We start from the raw sequence: 24,044 nt of genomic DNA on the forward strand, positions 1-24,044 counted from the left end.
AACCGGGAAAAGCCGAAAGACACAACAATATATATATATATATATATATATATATATATATATATATATGTATATGTATAAAATACAAAATACATAAGAATTCTTCTAACCCACCTTTTAGACCTTTTGTTTCGGCCAAAAATGGAAAGAGAGTGACCATTTCACATTTTTTGTAAAATCCTTTGGTTTCTAGTACTCCACATTTTGTTAAAGATTCGTGGCAATTTTTAGACTTGCTGTTTTTCAAGGTACTGAAAGCTTTATGGTGACTGATATAGTGTCACTATATACATTTGTAGACAAAACTCTTGGTCTGAGATGTATTAAAAAAACTTTTGATCCATCAGTCTAGGATGGGAGATTTTACGGTGCGGTCCATATGTATTTTGTTGGACTTAGTATTAAAAAACATTTTTTTTCTTTTTTATGGAAACAGATATCGGCAAGTATGTGGGGTTGCCATGGGTGCAAAAGTTGCACCAGCATTTGCCAATTTATTTTTGAGTTGGTGGGAATTAACTGTCTTTACAAAACTTGAAGGGTATAAATATATTTCCATGTATAACAGTTATATTGTTGATTTGTTTTTTATTTGGAATGGATCAATTAATGAGCTGAATGGCTTCTTATAAGATAACAACGGCTACACACGTGGGTTGAAGTTTGAAATTGGCGTTTGTGGGTCGAATGTCCACTTGTTGGATCTAAATATATTTATGGACCTAAATAATAAAGAGTTTTTTAGTAGTGTATATAGAAACGATACTTTTTCTAATAACTTTCTTCATTTTGATAAGAAACATCCATTATTTATGAAATTGAATTTCGTACATGGTCAGCTTTTCATTTAAGCAGACTCATGTCCGAAGACAGTGTTTTTGAAAATGAAATTAATAAACTAGTGCTTATGTTTGTACAGCGTGGATACCCTTTAGATAAAGTTAGCAAGATCAGAGATGAAATTTCTAAAAATAGGTATTTGACATTCCCATCATTTATATTGAGAGGTTTTACTTCTAACATTAAAGCCAAAGACATAAATAATAAACGGGAAAATGCAATGAACTGTGCCTTTTCTATTCCCGTCTGTACTGATCCTTGTGAGATCAGCGAAGTTATAAATAGGAATTGGAAAGTTATTATAGGGAATAGGGACCTAGCTAAAGTTGTTGATCATCCCACATTTATTTATAAGAAAGCAGCTAGTGTTAAATCTATGTTGGAAATAGGGGAGTAGTCTGTGCCTATTACATCTAAAGGGGCAGTTGGAACATATCCCTGTCATAATTGTAAACAGTGTCGATATATTTATTCTTCTAAAAGCATTTACTTTTCACATATTCAGAAATTGGTAGTTAGCAAAGGCAGATTTAACTGTAAAAGTTATGGTATAGTGTATCTGGCGTCTTGCAGTACCTGTCATAATTTTTATGTAGGTAAAAATATTAGAAGTTTGTATAAACGCATTTATGAGCATTGATTGGCTATTAGGAACAAAGATATTGTTAATGCATTGGCCAAGCATTCTATGGAATGTTCTGAATTTCAGAAGTTTTTGTTTTTTTATTAGATAGTATAAATTTGACACTTTATGTATTTAATTTTAATACTGCCTTAGAGATTAAGGAGCTTAGATGGGCAGGTATTTTTAAATGCTGATATTCCTCCAGGGTTAAATGGAACTTTAAATATGAAATGCATTTTAAACAATAGAGACCATTATTAATTGATTGTTTCTGTATTGTGTGGCTTTTTTAATTATTTCTATGTAATTAATTTAATCAGTTAATTATTTAATTGTTTTATTATCTCATTATGTGGTTAATTTATATGTATATAAATTGAGTATGTGGTTTGGATTGCTGTTGGTGTTCTGAAGAAGTTTGTGTGAGTAAACGAATGAAAGAAACTGATTTTTGGTGTGAGCAGTAGTTTTTTGGTCTACACTTCACGTTTTTTCTTTCATTTTACTAAAAGGTTGCATTTATGTTGCATTTATTGGATGTTCACAGACAATTAAATTTTTATCTGCATAGGACAAAAGAAATCAGAAAGACAGACCAGTTGTTTGTTTCCAGTTGCAAAAGTAACTTTAGCCAGATGGTTGACTGATTGCATTTCTTTTATTTATAACAAATTGGGTCTTACTATAACTAAACCTGTAAGATCCCATTCATATGTAGGTCCATGGCAACTTCTGTTTCTGTCCAGGTATTTCATGGACTTTTGTGCAGCAACAACTTGGGAAAGCCTGCATACGTTTATTACTCATTACAGATTAGATCTGGCCTTGAGAGGTAGAACATCTTTTGGTTCAGCTGTGCCCAGAAGTATCCTTGCTTAGAGTCCACCTGGGAGCAGTTGAGGACAGAATGAAAATGGACAACATCAGATAAATAAGTTATGTACTCACCGTAACGTTCCATCTGTGTTGTCCATTTTCATTCTTCCTCAACTTCCCACCCACCTAACTCCATTCTTTGTTTCTGTAAATGTCTGGATGAATGAGATATTATGAGGAAACCACTGTTCTTTTGATTGAACTCCTGATATTGTTTCCTGTATTGAACACATATTTCTAAGTTTCCTTATATATATATATATATATATATATATATATATATATATATATATATATATACATACATGTTAATAGATACCATTTCTGGTAAAATCTGCAAACAAGATCTGAGGTATGTTAGGGTTGGTGCATTATCGGAAAGGGAGAAATTCAAGAGCTTTTTGGTTATCTTTAAGCTTTTGTAATGGCTGATTCAGATCCGAGGATAAGATCTGAACCCAGCAGTTGAGAAAGAATGAGAATGTAGAACACAGATGGAAAGTTGTGGTGAGCACAAAACTTCTTTTTTTATATGCATCTAACAGAGATCATGTGTGGGGGGGGGGGGTTGTAATAATCATGTGATATTTATCATATGAATAAATGTTGAGGGCAATTACAAGATTAAGAAGTCAGAAGAAATCATGAACTGCAAAAGCTCTTGGTACACATTTTATTTAATAATAAACATTCAAGTTTCTACCAAGTTACTGCATATGATTTCTTTTTCTGTGATTTCTATGTCAAAGAAGAATGAATGTTCTCCAATAGGGTGTTAATGCACCTGTAAAAAAATAAGTCCAGTGCTTCACAACAGCATATTAAGGTGCTGTGAATCTCTCCAGAAAAAAAAAAAAAAGCAAAGGGTTTCTACATGTTAATAGATGTTGAGATCCTACAGAAAGGCCCCACTGAGACCAACAACTGGTGTCAGAACCATGGCCTTAAGCTCAGTGCCAAAAAATGTGTCATCCCCTTTTGGAAAAACCCGGTTCCCATGAATTACCACATTGATGGTAGTCCACTGAACACAGAAGGCTGTTATAAGAGATCTGGGAACACAGGTTGACAACATCCTCTCTTTTGAGTACTACAGTGCCACTATGGTCAGAAAGTCCTTCTGTGTGGTACATCTCATTACTAAGGGTTTTGCGTCCAGGAAGAAAGAGGTCTTTCTCCCTCTACTGTTCCTTCATTAGGCCAATCGTTTAGTACAGTGCCCCATTTGGCATGTACCTCACTAGACACCTGCAATAACTGGAGAGGCCGCAAAAGTACCTCATAAAGAGGATCCTAGGCTTTAAACACTTGTCCTATATGGACAGACTCCAAAAACTCCAACTATTCTTTGTTTCATAGCGCCTTCTTAAAGGCAATCTCTGCTTAACTTTCAAAGCCATGTCTGACCCAGCTCTGTTATAAATGCTACATCTGAAGAAATCCCAATCCCTCCACACCACATGCTCCAAAGACCTCAACCTCATTACCACAATCAACAGAACGTGCTGGAGGGACAGGTTCATAACCCAGAGAATGCCCATGCTATGGATAAGACTTCCCATACATGTCAAACAGAGCATCTCACTGGCCCTTTTCAAGAGAAATGTTGATGACTTGATGGGAAATAGAAAGTGCACCCCATGGATCACTTCAGTGGCTGTACTTGACAAAGGCATTGGGAACTAAGGTCAGGTGGCACGATTCCAGGGTAATCCTATGGGCTAGGCTTGTAAAGGCTCCAGGGCCATTAGCCTAGTATGAACCTATGAACTTTGCTGTTTGGCAACTGTAAAAAAAATTAAATAAAATAGTATTGGATTTGTGCTTGAGTGTGTGTGTGTGTGTGTGTGTGTGTGTGTGTGTGTGTGTGTGTGTGTGTGTGTGTGCGCGTGTGTGTGTGTATGCGTGTGTGTGTCTTTCTCTGTCTCTCTCCCTTATTCAGACAGACAGACAGACAAACACACACACACGCGCGCGAGCATTCCTTATAAGTGTTTTCAGTTGTAGCAAGGAATCCATCAGCTTGCATTGTCTTAAGATTAAGAAGTATGATAGTCCAATTCATGTATTCATCCACAACCTCTTTTTCTGATTTTTGCACATGGGGTTAGGATGTCACTTCAGTAATAACAATCATCTAGAGCCAGTGTTCATACCATTGGGTGGCTCCACTGTCTTGCATTATTGACCATCTGTAATCCTCTGTGATTTACCAGCAAATGAAACATTCTTAATGGGGCAGAGCAAAACAGTGTGGCAATATTATGGACAGTTAAGGGGGAGGGGGCTGTATTGTCTTGTATTAAATGTTTATTTGATCACAATATGGCATCTTCTCTTCACAAAGCTTCCACTAGGAAAATTTATCAGAGTAAATGGAAAACATTTGTTTATTTGGGCCCCCTAAGTAATTCAAACCTTTTTTCGGCGCTGATATGAAGGGTTCTTGACTTTTTAGCTACAATTTTCAGTAACGGTCACAGCTGTTTAACTGTCATAGTACAATTAGCAGCTATTTCCAGCTTTCATATAGAAGTAAATAGTTTTACTTTAACTTCCTCTAAGCTTTATGAAGTCTTTCTCACGGGAACCTACTTAGACCTCTTTTAAAAGATCCCTACCCATCCTTGGGACCTAAATATTTGTTCTTCAGACCTTGATTTCACCCCCGTTTGAAAAATCAGTTAGGTCTGATTTGAAATTTTTGATCTAGAAAACTCTTTTCCTTGTTGCTGTCACTTCTGCCAGAGGAGTGTATGAGCTTCAAGCACTGTGCTCTAAACCTGTTTATTTAATTTTTTCACAAGGGTAGGGTTTCTTTAAGGAGAAATCCTTCCTTTGGTGGAGTCGGAATCTAATATTAATCATGTACTCAATCTGCCAGTCTTCTTTCTTAACTTTTCAAACCAAGGAGAATATACATTACATTGTTTGGAGTTCCATAGACAGTTAAGTATCTACCTTCACAGAACCAAGGATTTGAGAAAATCTGAGCAGTTGTTTGTTTCCTTTTCTGATTCTAAATTTGTCAAAGCAAAATATAAAGTGACTCTGGCCAAATGGTTGACTGATTATATTATCTTTGTTTATGAAAAAGTGGGTTTGCCATACCAAAACCTCAAAGACCCCATTTCACGAGGTCTTTGGTGACTTCCTCAGCCTTTTTGGCTAGATCTTACTTGGATGGTATTTGTGCAGCTGTAGTTTGGGATAATCCTCATACTTTTATTCTTCATTACAAATTGTGTCTGGTCTCTGGGGGAAGAGCAGCCTATGGTTCAGCTGTGCTTCGGAATATCCTTCCTTAGAGACCTCCTGGGATTTAGGTAGCTGGGGACTCTGTCCTAGCTCTGGATGAATAAATGAAAATGACAGCAAAAAATAAAAAAAAGTAATGTACGCAGCATAATGTTCCATCTGTGTTGTCCAGTTTCATTCTTCCTCACCTTCTCATCCACCTACCCCTTCCTTGTGGAACTTATGGATAGATCAAAGAATTTTGTGGAGGAACTTCTGTTCCTTGTTTGAGCTCCAGTTTCTGTTCCTTCCTTAATTTCCACTGCACTCGCATGCACGCACACGCTCTCTCTCTCATATATAATGTATATGGATCTACTTGAAAAGACTGAAATACCACCCAAATCCGAAATAACCGAGACAAAAACACCGAAGTTGCAAAACACAGAGATGGCATATGAACAAATGCAAAACACAGAGATGGCATATGAACAAATTGTTTTACAGGGAAATCAAACACTTGGCGAACAACAAAATAAATTACAGAACTTATTATATGAAATCCACCCAGGTGGAGGGGCTATGCCCCCTGCACTCCCGTAACTAAATATACCAACTCTGAGATGGCACTACAGTAGGGAAAAGGGCAAAGTTCTCAATGTTGGCCAACAGTTTGATTTCACTATAAAAGAAATCGTTCATATGATGTCTCAGTGTTTTGCAACTTTGATGTTTTTGTCTCATTTTTTTCAGATTCATGTAAGTGGTGTTTCGGTCTCTTCAAGTAGACCCGTGTGTGTCTAAGATTTTTCAGCCCTCCTTTTCTAAGGAATTTTAGATTTCCTCATCCAGTTTTGGCAAATAGCAAAATAAACTGTCTTGACAAAATAACAATGTGCAGGTTAATAGACATTTAAGACGAAATGGCAAGGGGCTTCCAAAAAGAAGTCTCAAACCTCCTAAAATCAAGAGCATGTCTGAATGCCTGTTCAAGAGACATTGTTACCCCCTCCTACCCTGCCCCCTTTATTTCTTCCAGAAAGTCTGAATTTCCATTTTCCTCTTTGGCAGCAGATAGTTCAGACAATCCTTCATCAAGGTGTACAGGTGGCAGTAGGAGGAAGTTCCTTCTTTCCATGGAGGTAAGTCCTCATCCTCCAGATCAGACTATTGCTTCCACTGGTTCTTCATTATATACTGTCCAAGGTGTGATAGAACCAATTCCTCCTTCCCAGGTGGCGAAGGCTCCTGTTGTCAAAGAAAGAAAATGCTTGGAGACCAGTTCTGGATCTGTTGTTCCTAAACCTGTTTATGATGATGCCCAAATTCAAAATGGTCACTTCACAACCTCTGTTACCTATTCTTCCTCTTTCATATTTTTGGTAACACTTTGCTTAAAGGATGCTTATCACATCCCTGTTCATTCAGACATCAGATGTTTCCTAATGTTTTGTTGGTCTGGATCACATTATCAATTCTGTGCCTTACACTTTGGTATATTATCTTCACCAAGATTGTTTACAGAGTGCCTAGCTCCAGTTATAGCTCATTGCAGATCACAGGGTATCCACATTTAGACAGTTTGCTTATGCTTGCAGAGCCTTTTTCAGAGTGCCAAGAATTTTTGTCTTGGGTGAGAGATCTCTTTTGGAAGATGGGATTCCAAAAGAACATTCAGAAGTCTTTCTTGACTCCATCACGCAGGATTGTGTTCTTAGGATGTCAACTAGACACTTCAGTTCAAAGAGCTTTTCTTCTACAGGAAAAAATAGATCTACATATATGTTTATATATATATATATATATATATATATATATATATATATATATATATATATATAGATATATAGATATATATAGATATATAGATATAGATATATATATAAACAATATATATATATGTATATATTTATATATATATATCTATACACACACACACACATATATATAATATATAAAACTATAGATATATATCTATATATATATATATATATATATATATATATATATATATATATATATATATATATATGTATATCTGTATCTCTCTCTCTCTCGCTGTGTGTGTGTGTGTATGTATACATATATATATATATATATATAGATCTACTTCATATGTTTGACACTTCAAAATGCCGAATTTCATATGGCCGAGACCATATGATCGACATTTGAAATGTCGAACATATGAAATATAAAAGTAAAAAAGAAAAAACACTTACCTAAACACTGCTAGCAGGGGGGCAGGCGTGGACATTTACTTTTTTGTTGTTTCTACCTTTGTCCTTTCATGGCTCAGCCTCCCTGTCTCTATTGGCAGTAAATTTCTGAAGAGTTTGCTGCCCAAACCTGTCTTTTATTCATCTCAGCTCAAGCTGTCTGACAGTTTGGGCCTTTGGAAGGTGTTCTGATGCTTTGGAAGCTGGCCAACTGTTATATCTGTGGCAGGATGTATAGCATTCAGTTAAGGGTACTGTAATGATGATCATTCGAACATCTGCTGTTATGGTAACTTTACTTACACAGCTGTACTTTCCAGACCATCATTAGTCAGACCAGCTCCAGCTTGGAACCTTAATTTTGTGCTTGAGTGTTTGACTAGACCTCCCTTTGAACCATCTGGTCAACTAATCTCAAGTTCTTATTATGGAAGACAGTCTTACTGGTCGCTGTTAGACCTGCAAGAAGAATTTCTGAGCTTCAGGCCCTCCCTTCTTAGTACCCCTCCATCGTTTTTCATCAAGACCAGATATCTTGTAAGAGAAAACTAGTGCTTCCATTTACCAGTATCTTTTCCCACGAGCACTTGTATTGTCTGAACATTTATAGGCAGTTAAAATTTTATTTGGATCACATAAAAGTTTTCAAGAAAGATGAACAACATTTTGCCAGCTTTTTGGACCCTAGGCTGGGTCAAAAGATTACCAATGTTACGTTGGTCCTACTGCAAAATGGATTTTAGATTGTATTTAATTTTGTTTCTGTTCACCAGGCTGTTAGCTTTCTGGTTCAGCAAAGTCTCAAGTTGTGTGCATGGTTTTCCCTACTCTACTTTCCTCTTGTTGAGATGACTGTAGCAGCTCCCCTGTCTTTTCTGCATAACTTTTCAAAACATTACACTCTTGATTCCATTTCTAGAATGAGAGCATTCTTTGGAGCAACCATTCTTAGACATTTGCTTTGGACTCTATCCTGCTTTTCTAGTGTCTGGAGAGGATCTAAGAAAAGCGTAGGTTATTTGCTTATCAAAATATTCAATTTCTCTGGTCACTGTCTGGACAGTGGAACAACCTTTCTCCACAGGTTTGTCACGTTTGAGGGATTTGTGAATAGATCACTGTCATTTCCTTTGTTTGTCTTTCTAGTTTCATATAGCTATATGCTTAATGGTGGCATTCTTGATCTGGGGAAGACAGCAGAGATTTTGGGTTTGGAGGAGCTCAAGTTGTTTGAAGTTAGCTGCTATCACTAGAGAGTGCCAAAGGCACAAGTTCTGCTGTTAAATTATCCTGAGAAAGACCAAAGAAGTCTAACATTCTGGAAGTACATAACAGGTTTATTCAACTCAGATGTGCCAGTGAATGGATGAGGTTTCTTAGCTCAAATGCTCTCGCAGGTTTTTAGCAAAAACATTCTAATTATCAATGCTTGAGTATATCTTGCCTATTGTTGTACTTGGGAACTCCTGAAAATACACTGTTTCTATAAGCAGCACATTATCAGTTTTGCAGATTTATTACCCTAACTTATTTTAGTACTCCATTACTGCTCCTTTGTAATCTCTACAGACTTTCAGTCACTGAAAGCTGGTCCTCCTTTTGCAGGACTGACCATTTTCCTACCCTTGGCTGAGTGAGCTGGCATCTCATGCTCACTCCCATCCCACCCACGTCGGCTCTTACAGGTCGTGAGACACTAGTTGAAATTGAGTCATCTAGAGCACAGTCATGGCTAAGACATATGCACATTAGAGCTAACTCTTGGCTTTAAGAAGGTGGGAAGAGTCAAATGAAGGTAAGAGCAGGGTTTTTTCTTCTTTAAAAAAGGTGAGACAGACAACATAGAAGGTAGATATTTCTTTGTGCTTGTGTTTTGGCAAACTCTGAGTTTATAGTAGTTGTGGTCTTGTCCACATCCTGGATGGCTGTCGTTAATCTAACAGTTTAGTAAGCCAGGTGCTAGAGGGGTGTGTGTGTAAAATCATGTTGCCTATCCTGGAAGAGGCAGCTGGTTAACGTCCTAATGCAGAAGCTTCCCTTGAGGAAGGCCAGAATTACACAGGGAGTTTGAGGTGTAATCCTTTTCAGGACATGCATGCCCTCCTGCTGGGCATCTTGTGTATGCTGAAATACTCAGAGCAGCTTGACATTGCAGGAAGTTGAACTGTGTTTTCTGGATGGCAAGGGAAATCTCCTGCTAGATGACAGCTGGGGTCCCAGTCTCTCACTTGTCCCTCCTAGAATCTTACAGTGACGTGAGCAGAAGGTGGGCATACAGTTATAGTTCTTTCCTTTAAGTCATGGAGGGCTGAGAAACATTAGTAAAAAAAAAAATAAATTAAATTTCTTGTGTTTTGTTGACTTGTTGAATGTTTTTCTGTCTAATTGTTGTATGGAATTTTTTAAAATAAAAATATCCCAGTTTTTTGTTATGTACTATTACATTTTTATCAACAACCTGAAACTCTGATTGACTGAGGAATGTATGAATTTAATTTACCAAGTCAGCTGAAGAGTATTTTGCGAGTCCAGCACCTCTCTCTCCCTCTCCAGTTCTGCACTGTCATTATTGGAATGTGAATCCAGTCATCTGACACACAGCCTTCTGATGGTCCCAGCAACCAGTGAGAGTATGCTACCTGCATGTGCCACTGAAATTGCCAAGCTAAAAAAAAAATAGCTAGTGTGGTTTTGGGAACAAGAATGACCTGAGAAATATTAATATACTGTTAAAAGATTGTGCATAAGCATTTGAAGCAAGCGTTACTGTAAGCTGTAATTGCCAAAGAAAGAAATGGTATAGGTCTTTCCTTGCTAGCTTTGAAAGACAGTAGTCTCGTCTGTAAAATCCTGAAAATGGAATTGATTTGTTACGTATTGATAAGAAGTTACATGAAAGATATCAAAATTCTTTACAATCAACAATGCAGGAACGGGGAAAACAAGGGTAAATTAGGAAGCCTTCCCAAGTTTAAGGAATAAGATGGAGTATTTTTAAACTTGGGACCTGAATAAATGTTATTATGGGGACACCAAACAAAGTATGTGAACTATTTATAACTCTCCAGGTTTGGAGGAAATTTTTAGGAAATATGAGTGCACGTTTGTATTCCAGCCTTGGCATACAGTGGCCATTACTGATTTGATAGCAGTTAAATGCAGATGGCATGCAGAGGTGTAAATGACGATACTCATTGACAGAATTGTTAAGAAAAAATCCAATTGAGAGAATAATCTGGGAAATTATACAAATTCAGGTAGGAAACGGAAGTCAAGAAATGCATAAAATTGATGTAGGGCTGTTCTCCTTTTGCCTTGTAAAGTAACATTAGGGTTGGTTTTTCTCCTTGTTTTAGAATATGTTAGTGGTGCACCCATTGAATACTGGACTGGTTTAACACATTTTGAAGGGCAAGGGACTGAAACTGGTATTCTTCTTTTGTAATGACATTTTTTCGAAAGCATCCATCCCCAGGAAAAAAAAAAAAAAAGAAAGAAAACAGGTGTGTTACTGTAAATAAGATCAAGAAGTTTCAGGAACAACACAAGTAAATGAACTCTCCTCACCTTGGGGAACGTAGATATCTTTGTAGTTATGGAGATATGCTTTAAAGCCACTGACAGCACCTTGGCAGTGCAAGGCTATAATGCCTTCCACACAATTAGAATAGCTACTGCATAGGAAGAGACAAAAGATAGGAAGAGACAAAAGATGGAAGTGTTTTAATTTTCATCAAAAGCAGTCACACCTCAAGATTGAACAAGTAGTATGACAAACTTGTGGTTCTCCATGTCCAGCTCGCCATAAGCAAAGTCCCATACCATATGATTATAAATTATAAGTCCCCCTCTGTGACCCACAATACCTTTTCTGAATATCAAAATAAATTAAAGTCAGTTTGCATTGAACTCAGCTAACCCAACTTGAACTGGGAAACATACAAAACATCCAATACACTAGCCCAGAGATTGCTGAATTTTGTCATCACAAATGCTCAGGACCAGATAGTCTACACACCAAGTAGGTGTGTCAGCATCCCTTGACTTGATCCTGACAAACATGGGGGAGCTTTGCATACACTCTTGTGTAACATCCTCACTTGTCAAGTTGGACCATAAAGTTGTGCGCTTTGAAATTGAACTAAAACCTCTGTGGCCCCATCTAACTCTCAAACATTTAGGAATTATTTCACAGCAAACTTATTTCATTCCATTCCAAACCACTTGCTGCCTATTCAGAATTGTTCACAGAAACCCCATACTGTTATTTCACTAGCTACATTGAGGCAGTTTTACCCACCTGGAATAAGCACAGGACTTACTCAAAGGACAAGCTACTCTGGAGAAATCCTATCTTCAACAAGTTGTATAACAAAAGGAAGAATACCAATACCTAAACTATGAAGTGCAATGCCTAGCAAGGCAAGAAACCCCTTATCAAACTAAATAAGCAACTGGAGAGTCCCGTCAGGTCCACCATAGTCAAATTTGATGTCAAGATAGCCATGCAGCAAGGGACTACCACAAGGTCGTCTTTTATTTTTTTAAAACACTTTTATTTAGTTATCACTTAAGACGTAGGCATGCATATAAAAGAAAACAAACTACAAACCATATTAATGTTCTTAGTTACAAACATTGTACATCACATGTTTTTTCTGTAGATATCGTCAGTCCAACATTACATAAATTGCTCAGTTCCTGCCTTAAATCTTGCTCTTCCATTACTCTTCATGCATTGTTCCCACAATTTTCAATTTTTGTATGTAATTTGCTCCTACCCTTTTCTAAATATCCCACCTCCAGTTCTTTCATCTCTGTTAAAGTATTCAGTACTTCAAATACAGTTGGTTTTGACTTTGATTTCAATTTTCTAGTAATAGCTTTTTTGGAAGCCAGCAGAATTGAACTTAACATGACCTTACTATGTCTTGTCAATTCAAATCTTGTATCTCAGTTTAAAAAATACTTTTCTTAGCTTAGTTACACATTTGCTCACCCAATTTTTATGACAGAGTACTCTGTAGGTGCTTTTTAAAATCTGCTGAATCATTACACTTCCAAAACGTGTTCACAGTTAACTTCCTTTTTCATCACGCTTCCAACATTTGCCATCTAGCTGAGAAAAAAAAATTGGAGTCTGTGTGGGGTATAAAAATACCTATGCAAACACCTCTAAGCAAACATCTTAAGCCTTCTAGACTTTGTTGCATACTTGGGAGGCATACATATGTCCTCCCATTGTTCTGTTGTAAATTGCTTATCCAATGTCCCTATTTTTTCTAACCTTCTCTGAGTCTTATAGTTACTATGCAGTATTTTATATGCCCTGCCAATTATCCTTTTTTTTAACAGCAGCTTCTGTTCTACATTTAGCTAAAAAGTCTACCAGAGCAGGTCTTTCATTTAGGATTCCAGTATCCCTTTCTGTTTTCCTACACTCTGATATCAATCCCTGATAGTGAGAGCAACCTCCAGCTTGCTGTCCAGATGTCTTCTTGGCATCATCCTATTCTGTTACCTTTGCCTGTCTAATCATTTGCTTCAAATGCTTTGGTTCATTTTCCAGTTCTCTACAGTAAATTCCAGACCTCTCCTGTGTGTTTTCTGCTCTCCTACTTGCAGTCATCCGTATCAGCAAAAATCTTCTTTGTGTAATCTCTTGTTGGCTTAATTCTTAGAATACTTTCTGTAAATCACTGTCCAACCTTAGCCTCCCAACTGGCTTTGTGCTTGGCAAATAGGGGACTGCAACAGCTCTCTGTCTCTGCACAACGGCAGGCCATCTACTGACATGGTTAGCTACAAGACCCACAAGTCTGATTAGTTTCATATGTAATGACATGTAAAGAATTATCATGGATGTTATAATTAAAAACATAGGAAACGTTCAGACTATGCATCTAATACAGTATGGTAGGCAAATTGTGTCTACTTAACCTGGTGGACTTTTTTGAGAACGCCACAAAAGCTGTGGACGATGGCAGATGGTAAACATGGTCATTCTTGACCTGGCCAGAAGCATTCATCACTATTCCCCATTCAGGTATTGTCAACAAACTCTCAAAGCTAGGAGTAAGCCCCATTGTCATCCATTGAGTAGTCAACTGGCTCACAGATAGGACACAAGATGTCATGATAGAAGATCCTACCTCCACAAAAAGGTCAGTTACAAGTGAGTCCCTCAGGGCTCTCTGCTGTGACTACTCGTTTTTGGCAACTACTTTTCAGGATTCAAAGCTAATTCAAAAGATTCTGGCTGAACAAGTTTTGCAGACCAATGCAAGCTCTGTACAGTCATGGAATCCCCCAAGGCCACTAATATCCTCCAAGAGTCTTGTTGTTAAGTAATACTTGGTGCCATTGTTATAGTATAAAACTTAATGTAAAAAAATAACATAGTATCCCTTGGAAAATCAGCTACCCCTGGGAATTACCACATACACAATATGTCCTTCAGAGTAGACCAAGTGTTGGGTATTTGGGAATATATGTGGATAGTGATTTGGCTTTTGACCATCATGTGTCGTCTTTTGAAAGAAAATCATTCAGTATTGCTTTAAAGCAAGGGTATGTCATCCATGTCCAAGGATGTCAATGTCCCACTGTGTTCATGTCTCATTAGGCCAGTCACTGAGTGCAGTGCTACATTTGGTGTGTACCAGACAAGACATATGCATCAGTTGGAATGCTGACATAAGTTCCTCACAAAAAGACTACAAGGAATAAACTACTTGGAATATGCAGACTGCCTCAGAGCCTTATCTTTGTACTCAGTCCCCTACAAACTATTGAGAGATGGCCTATGCTTAGCTTACAAGACATAATCTTATTCAATACTGATGAACTTGCATATCATCTGCAAGTCTGACATCATTAGAAATACCCGATTAAAGGACCTAAGTATCATTTGCAACATAAATAGAACATGTTAGGGACAGATATGTGTCTCAGAAACTACCCATACTCTAGAACAGGCTTCCCATCCATGTGAAGCAGAGTATGTCTCTGACCCTGTTCAAGTACAACCTGGACCAGTGGAAGGAGAATTGAAATTTTGTCTTTGGCTGGGCAGAGATACCTTGTAAGTGCTTCACCACCTAAACCAGTTATATTCCCTGGGTAATTTGTCTGTCATTTACAAATGGGAAAACATGGCTAGACTTAAAAAGGCCTCCTAGGGCCATTATTATTGTATTTACCTATGAACCTGTAAGGGCTGAGAAAAGAAGATTTTCATGATAATTCAAAAGTTTTGTTAAGGAGGGTTACTTGGCAGTTGAAAGAAAACACAGAAATGAAGATGCTGTTTTCACATTTTATTAGCCAAAAGCCAAAGTCCAAATACTTCATAACTGAAGGAAAAAGAAAACACTGTTCAGAAAGCACACATTTAGCATTGCAAGGGGATTGCACCCTCCCCCAAACCCTTAATTATGATTACTTCCAGCATTATACCTTGTGTGAAAAGTGCATTATTTGTGCTGCAGTATTGTTTGGGTTTAATTTAATTTTAACACTGGGACATTTGATTCTATAATTTCCAAGTAATTTTCCAGACAGCCTTTGTGTACACGCAAGTCTTTACATCAAGAGAGCAATAATTTCTGATTTCCCTCTTTAATTGTGTAGTGAGACCAATTTTAGAGTTTGGATGCTCAGTATGGTCTCATTATTAAAAATAAAGAACTCAGACGAATAGAGTTTCTGTAGAAAAGTTCTACCCCAGAAGTGAAGGGGTTGAAGGTTGTGTCATATCAAGATAGACTAATAACCTGAATTGCCTTTTCACTAAGTTATGAGAGACTAGGAGGATTTAATTTTATTGAGTTTAAAGCCAAAAAAGCTCAAGTGTTGTTATTGTCTAAAAGATCATATTCCAGAGACAGTCTTGCAGGATGAACAAGAATTAACACTGCTTTAGTAAGAAATTTCCATGTATCTGGACTTAGGTTCATAGGTTCATACTAGGCTATCTGCCCTAGGGCATTTATAAGCCTAGCCAGAGTGTGTTTGGCTTTTGCCACCCATTTTAAATTAATTTTGCTATGCCCTTTTTCGAGGTTAGTATACTGTGCCTCTGTCTATAACAGTGACACAGAAGTGATACCCGGGGTAAACCTACGGTCTCCCATCCACTCATCAAGATTCCGCTTGATGAGAGTCAATGAGGGACTCTGCCAAACCTGGACTGGGATTTTATTCCAGAGTGAAGGGAGCCTCTGGGTTATGAATCTGTCCCTCCAGCATGTCCTATTTATTTCAGTGCTGAGGTTCAAGTCTCTCGAGCGCGTAGCTAGATGGGATTTGGATTTTCTGAGGTGCAGCATGTCCATTAATTCCGGGTTGGACATGGCTTTATACGTCAGGCACAGATCACCTCTGAGCAAGCGGTATGCCACTGAGTAGAGCTGGAGTTTCTTTAACCGGGCAGCATATGGCATCTGTTTGTGCCCTTTGAGCCTCTTGGTGAGGTACTTTTGGGGTCTTTCCAGTTGCTGCAGGTGTCTGGTAAGGTACATCCCAAAAGGGGCATTGTACTCAATTATGGGCCTGATGAGGGATGAGTAAAGAGGCACGATGACCTCCCCTGATCTAGATGTGAATCCCTTCATGATTAGGTGGGCTATATAAAATGTTTTTCTAACCACTTTGGCCACGTGGTTGTCAAATGAGAGATTGCTATCAACTTGGGTCCCCAGGTCCCTAATTATTTCTTCTGTACTTAATGGATTACCACCTATGTGGTGATTTGTGGGCACTTTGTTTTTGCCAAAGGGGATGACTATACACTTTCTGGCGTTTAGCTTGAGGCCATGGCTCTGGCACCAGTTGTCTGTTTCTATGAGGCCCTTTTGGAGGATGCTTGTGTTGGCTGGAGAGTCGATTATGGCACCCAGTTTGCAGTCATCTGCGAACTTGGTCAGCCACAGTCCTTCCGTGTTGGCCTGTACCTCCGAAAAATATATACCGAACAAGAGAGGCCCCAGGACTGAGCCTTGTGGGACGCCACTTGTAACTGGTTTGGAGTCTAACATGGCTCCAGCAATTCTAACCATGTGGGTTCTGTCCTTGAGCCAGTTTGCAACCCATCTAGTGACATAGGGGTTTATATTTAAGCTGATGAGCTTATCTATAATGCCCGAGTGGGGTATTGTATCAAAGGCTTTTGCGAGGTCCAGGTAGGCTGTGTGGACCACCTTCCCCTCGTCAATGGCCTTGGTGACTGTTTCAAAGAAATCGACCAGGTTTAAGAGGCAGGATCTGCCCTTAAAGTCGAACTGGGTAGGATCCAGTGTCTGTAGGTCCCCAATATCTTTATTTATGAGGTCCATGATGATCCTTTGCAGACCAAACTAGTCAGGCTTATGGGGCGATAGTTTCCAGGATCCGTTAAGGCACCACCTTTGTGGAGAGGGACCACTGTTGCTGTATGCCACTCTTTGGGTACATATCCTGTAGTAAGGCTGAGATTGAACAGTAGTTTTATGTTTGGGTTTAGCTCTTCTTGGAGTTCATGTAGGACGCAGCCCGGGACACCGTCTGGTCCCATTGATGCTGTGTTTTTTGCTTTGGAGAGGGCGGCTCTTACCTGAGGATCTGAGATGTCAGGGGGGCAACACTCTGCTGGGATAGATATTTACCCTTTTGGTGGGGAGGGGGGGGAGTTTGCGCTGAACCTGTCAGCTAGGATGTTTGCAATGTCTGTGGGTTCGGTGTATTTTTTGTCATTTTGGACTAATTCTGAGCATATCTGGGAATTACCACCCAGGTTCCTAACATAACTAAAGAAAGCCTTGTGATTATCCTTAGTGTCCTGTGCAATTTTTCTCTCGAAGCTGGCCTTAGACGATTTTATGAGTGCCCGTAGTTTTTTGCTAATACTGATCAGAGATGCCCTCCCTTTTTGGGATTTTGCTCTATCATGTAGCAGCTTCCTCCTACTATTGTATAGTTTGTTTATGGCTGGGGTCCACCAGACAGGATGTCTGCCTTTGGAAGATTGGGTCCTGGTTTTATGTGGGATTGCATGATCCATGCATTCCTGAAGGTGTTCATAGAATGCGTTTATAAAGGATTCTGCGGTGTGGGACGTATTTTCCACAGGCCCGGGGTCTTTGAAGGATTCCACCTCGGTTTTGAGGAGTGTGAAATTTGCTTTAGAGAAGTTTTTCACTGTGGTTTTCTGGGCAGGTAGTGGGGTCGGGATGTGAATATCCAGTGAGATTAGTTTATTTTCTGATCTTACCAGTGAGGGATACACTTCTGGTCTGGAGCATAGATTCCCCATGTTGGTGATGATCAGGTCCAGTATGTTTTCCCCTCTTGTGGGAGTGGTAACAAGTTGTTCCATAGCATTTGAGTTTATAAATTCTAGGAACCTTTGGGCTAGGGTGTTGCAGCTAGAGTAATGCCCCCAGTCTATGTTTGGGTAGTTGAAGTCGCCCAATATAATGGTGTTTGGAGAGACCTTCATATTTTCCAGTGCCCACTCGGCCTTCCTGGGTTTGGGAGGGCGGTCTGTAGCAGGCTATAAACTGGAAGGCAGTTTTATCCACTGTTAGTTGCACATGGATAGTCTCTGATGCTTCGTGCTGTGCCACCAACCTGGAGGTGTGGGTATCTTTGACGAATATTGATACTCCCCCTCCTTTTGTGGTTCAGTCCAAGTTTTGGGGCCGAAAAGCATGGTATGAGGTATAACCTGGTAGTGCTGGGGTGCTCTCGGGAGCCTAGAACCAGGTTACTGTTACTGCACAGATATCGATGTTCTCCATGCTAAGGAGAGTTTCGAGTGCGTGCATCTTGAGGTTTAGACTTCTGGGGTTGAGTAGCATTACTCTTAGTTTCTTATCCCTTGTGATACCTATGGAGGTGGGTTTGTATTTTGAGCCTTGCCTAAAAAAGGCACTATGGGTGTAGCAAGAGCCTTTGCCAATATCCGAAAGCCCAGGGGTGACAGGTGCAAGCCGTCCCTAGCGAAGCATCATGGCTTGTCGAGCATGTCATCCCAGGCTGACAGGCATTGGATCCCCTTTGAATGACACCAATACTTAAGCCAATTGTTGAAATTGATCATCTTGTCTTCATATTGTGGCATCATTCTTGGTGAGGGTAAGATGCTACTCAAGGTCAGGGTCATACCGGCCTGGACTACATGCTCAGAGAGCTCCTCTATGTCTCTTTTCATGTAGTCCAGGGAGGTACGTCTCAGGTCATTCACACCAGCATGGACAATGACTGAGTCATATTTGTACTTGCCTTGGAGTAACCTGAGTGCTTGTGTTATGTGGCGGATCCTAGCACCCGACAGGCAGCTCACCGTGACCTTCTCCTTGTTCAGCCTGGTGAGCGAGACGTCAGTGTGCCTGACGATAGAGTCACCTATTACAAGTGTATCAGGTGTGTTGTTTAGCCTTAAGGGCTGTGACTGTTCGGCACACTGGCTTTGTGAGCTACGTGTTGAAAGTGTTTTGTTTTGGGGTAGCGGTTGCTTGGGTATCTGCTTTGGAGGTCTCTGCTGCTTAGGCAGATTTTTATTTAGAGCCTCCAAGTATGTTTTTGTGTGTTTATGTGTTTGGTTTGCTATCGTGGTAGGTCTATGTGAGACTGGAATTGTATTAAGTGTGGTTTCCTTCTCCTCCTGACTGGTTATGCCAGTACTGAGTTGAGAGAGCTTAGCCTCCAGTTTGGGTATATGGTTGCATCTCTCACATGTGTTGGAATTTGATAGGAGGAGGAGGAGAGGGTTGTCTGTGTACATGAGGCAGTTGTAACATTGCCTCAAGATTCCCAGATTCACCAGCTGGACCGGAGAGGAGATTGACAACTGACCTTTGGACATGATAGAATAGCATTGGGAATTCCTTTATAATTGAAAAAAGGGCCAATGGGGAACAAGGTACTCAAGGGGAGTTTGTGAGGGTGTAGTGCTTTTAATTTTTTAGTGCTGACTTAGTGAGCAAGTGCCAGGTAACTTAAATGCAATGTGTTACAGGTAACTTAAATGCAAAAATGACAAACAGTAACTTTCTTTCAAGTGAAACAAGGACATAAGCACAGTAAGCAATGCAGATATCACTAGGGATCCACAGAAGTGCTGAAAAGCCGCATTTTAGGTGAAATTAGCGTTTCAGGGAAATAACAAGCAAACAAACAAGCATACAAACAAAGCTAGATTCAGCAGGCCTGGATCTAGTCTATGCTACTGCAAACAAGGTGTACCAGTTTCAGTAAGAAGCAGTTCAAATATGCAGGCACTATAAGCCTTTAACTAGAAATTCCCAGCTCAGAAGGGCAGAGTCCAGCCTCTCCTCCCACAAGAGTGCAGACCGTGAACCCTCTTAATGTAAAATAACTGGCCTGAAGCCCAAGTGCTTAAACCAGAATTAATACACTTTTAGAATAACAGACACTGAGCCCTCAATCAGCAGTTCCAACTTAGAAGGATGTAAGCTACCTGTTCTGCCACTACAGTGCAGACCACAAACCTTCGTAATGTAAAACAACTGGTCTGAAGCCCAAGTGCTTAAACTAAAAGGCTTAGAATGAGTTACACCAAGCAGTAATAAGTACAATTGAGTACTTTTAAGATGATGCAAAAGCAAAATAAAGTAGGAAGAAACACAAATACAGTAGAAACAACTCTCTACAGTTTAGTTTAACTCTCCATTCAAAATTTATGGGAATTTTACAGTCATAGCTGTTCATTTTTGCTGAGATGTTTGTATATTTCTGTTTTTGTTTTGGATTCCGTTTTTGATGGCTCTGAAGAAGCATGTTTTTTTTGCAAAAGCATTGATGAAAAGAAGTAAGATGTTAGGTTTTAAATGTTTTATTGTCTAATTAACCATCAGTTCATCATATGCCCCATAAAAGTGGTCTTTTTAAAGACACCTGGATTAATTACTTTGAACAGAATAAAATTCTAAGCATGTACAGTTGTTTTTAATGAATGTATAACCACTAATTCTTCATATTCTCTGAAAAAGAGGGCTACTGTATTGATACCTAAATTAATTACTGTGAACAGAAAAATGCTAAATGCTTAAAAGCTGTGCCTTTATTTCTTACTTTGCATTGATGTGGTGATAAGACTTAGATTAAAATTAGACTGGTGAGGCACGTTGGTGAAGCAAGACATCTGAAGTTTTATCTCCTAAGCAGCAAATGAAAATGCTAAATAAGATGTTTTTGGAACCCTGTCAGGAGTTTAATCCCATTGCATATCTTCCAGTAACCACAGATGACTACTGCTTTCACCAACAGGTACCTCCACAAGACTTGTATGTGCATGATGTTTCGTTAACTTACAACAGTGTGGATTTAATAGTCATCTTCAGATTAAAGTGATCATCCATTGAATGATAAAAGCACTGGAAGCTTGTCTTATTCCTCTTGAAAAGAGGGCATAGTGCACAGTGGAACTAACTAATGTCTGGAATATGTGATATTGGTTGGCATGATAGAAAAACTGGATTGTTCAATCCTTTGTTTTATATTTTGTCTGTTGGTCCTGAACATAATTTAGGAGGGTCAGTTTGGATTGTCAGATTTGTAACACTCTAAATGTGTTCCTTGATTTATTTCTTTAACTCCAGATGCTGTGGAGAAAAAGGGTAGCAGCCCTGTCTGTACCCAATTAGCTGACCTGTACCACAGGTGATGTGCATAACATTATTGTGTAATATACTGTGTTTTAGTAAATGCATCATTTTTTAACAGGCTGATTTTTGCACCCCAGTTGCCAACCATGTAGGTGAACAGAAATATTAAGCATGACAGAAGACTGATTTCTGATACTGGATTTTTGTTATTCTCCTAATAGATGACCAGCAAAAACGAAAAGTAAAGAAGCTCTTATATGCTGCCAAGGTATGTTTTATTACAGATTACAGTGTGTTTTAGAATGCATGATGTGCTAGTGAATATGTATATACTCAAAAATGGTACTAGCCTTAATATTGAAAAGTGATTTGAGTATATTATTTGGGTATTGAATCAACACTAAGGGTGGTACACTAGTGCAGTGGTTACAGCTGCTTAGTTTTCCAGTCTGGTTCCTGGCCTTGACAATTTCCATGAAGAATCTTCATATCCTTCCTCTGTGTGAGTTTTGCTAGGTTCTTATGTTTTCTACCAGATCCCAAAGACATGCTGTAAATGAATTTATACTCCTTCAGCTTGCTTCTAGGTGTGCATGTGTTGTGTTGTTGGCTATTAAAGTTGCATAAACAGAGTTTTCAAAACATCTGGAATTTATTTTATTGCAGACACCCAGTTAGCCAAGCAACACCAAGGCTCACATTGTAAGAACATAAAATTGCTGGATGAAATTACATGAGTAAATCAGCAATGGCTTAGTAAATGATGACTCCATTGTCAGGCACATTTACTCCACACTCACAAGACTGAACAAAGACAGTGTCACAGCTGTCTACCTGGTGTCAGGATCCATAATGTCACAAGTGCTTTAAAGTCCCTGTCACCAGACAAATATTATTGGGACCTAGTTCTAGTCCATGCGGGTATAAATTATGTAAGGCATATAACCTTGAGAACATGCAGAGATATGTGTCTGATCTCACCATGCATTTGTCCTTTGTTGCCAAGACACTGGTCTTGAGTGGTATCCTTCCTTCGTCCACTATGAAGCTTGTATACAAAGAAAAGATGGTTTCACCATTTGGTTTAGTAGTTGATGTCATTCTTTGGTGTGGGTGTGGGAGGAGGGGGGTTCCAGTATAGATTTCAGAGATATTTCAAGGCCATTGAGTCTTTGACCATTTATAACTTTCCATTACCTGTCTCCAGGAGAGCCATACCAGTCAAAAATAACCATCCAGTTGTTTGAGTTATGTTTAAATTAAGACAGTGAGTTCCTTTGCTTAATGTGCTAAGATTATTCCAGAGGTTTGGGAGGTGCTGAGTTATAACCCTGTCCTTCCATTGTGTTCAGTTTATTTGTTACTGAAGATTTAGGTCCTCAGTTCTAGTATTGTCAGAGCCATTGGACTTGCAGTAATAAAGGTGATGTTCAAACATAGATCACTGTTGCAGTAGCCTAAGGTATATGAGGTCCTACCCACTGCAGCCAGACAAATTCCTAAAGCTAAGGATGTCCTTCATATGCATCACTTGTCAGGAGCTTCATAAAAGGACATTTGGAATGGGAAAAGCTTTATAGGTTTTTGCTGCTTAAGAGAGTGCTCCATGTTCTTCATGTTTCACTGCTGCAGTCTTCACCTGTGGGTTATCCCTGCTGTGGTAGCCCTTGGCCGGCTCTAATACCAGAGTCAGCATTTCTCTGCGTCAGCTGCTGTCGCTTGTGGACTGACTTCAGGTAGTCAGTGCTATAAAGTAAGGCAGCTGACACTATTAAATCAGTCTTTCTTGCCGTGGAGCCCATAGCAGAAGCAGTTTGCAAGTATGCCAGTCTGTCGCTACCAGAGCTCTGATTACAGCTGAAAACATCTAAAGCTAAGTATCCCGTTAGGTATCCTTTTTTCTTGCACTAACCGAAGTCCGAAAAAGTTAACAACTGTCTCACCTTTGGAAAGCAGATCCCACACCGAGACTTCCATTCATACTTGTTTAGGCCCAGACCACTGTGTCCCCCGTTGCCAGTTCTGTGCCCTCTTTAATGCGAGAAACATTCTTCGTAGAGCTCTTATTGTAGATGGGTATTTTCTTCCTCTATCTTCACAAATGGCATCCATCAGCTAACAATCTGTAGACATTCCAGAAAAACATAGGGATAAAGATAGAGACAGATCACACAAGGCTACGCCTTCTGACGACTCTACCCCTAAGCAGGTCATCAGTTCTCCGGAATTCAGTGAGGCGCTTTCACAGCCCTTGATGCCCGATACGATATCTACGCATGCCTCTACCGAGACCCTTTCAGAGTCTGGTATGCCACAGGAATCTTCTTCGTCTTCCGAGCCTTTGGTTGTCTCTGCCTCATTTGGGTCTGGAGCCGCGACGTAGGCACTGGCTTACGAGGAGGCCTTTCGCACTACCGATTCTAGACAAAAAACGTCTTCTCATCTGACTACCATTTCTCTCAGACTGATGGATACTCTTAGGCCTAGAAGCCAGGTCACTCCTAGAAAATCTGCCGATAGCCACCATCTTACTCCTGCTCCACCACCCCAAGCCCAAATGCTTAAGATGGTGGAGGATCTTATCTCCCTTATCAGGGACAGTCAGGCCACAACTTCTAAAAGGAAAAGACACCCTTCTCC

The 24,044-nt window shown here is 39.4% G+C and overlaps 1 protein-coding gene across 1 annotated transcript in view; it reads left to right on the forward strand.

The window, feature by feature from the left end:
- Positions 1-24,044, forward strand: part of LOC122804407 (melanoma inhibitory activity protein 2-like) — a 1,673,436-nt gene that overhangs the window by 436,256 nt on the left and 1,213,136 nt on the right. The window contains exon 9 of the mRNA XM_044074238.1: positions 21,626-21,672. Within this exon, the coding sequence (XP_043930173.1) occupies positions 21,626-21,672 (47 nt within the window). The remainder of the gene's footprint in view (positions 1-21,625; positions 21,673-24,044) is intronic.

Source organism: Protopterus annectens, chromosome 6.part0 (assembly GCF_019279795.1).
Source record: "Protopterus annectens isolate FY-2018-M chromosome 6.part0, PAN1.0, whole genome shotgun sequence".
NCBI lineage: Eukaryota > Metazoa > Chordata > Ceratodontiformes > Protopteridae > Protopterus > Protopterus annectens.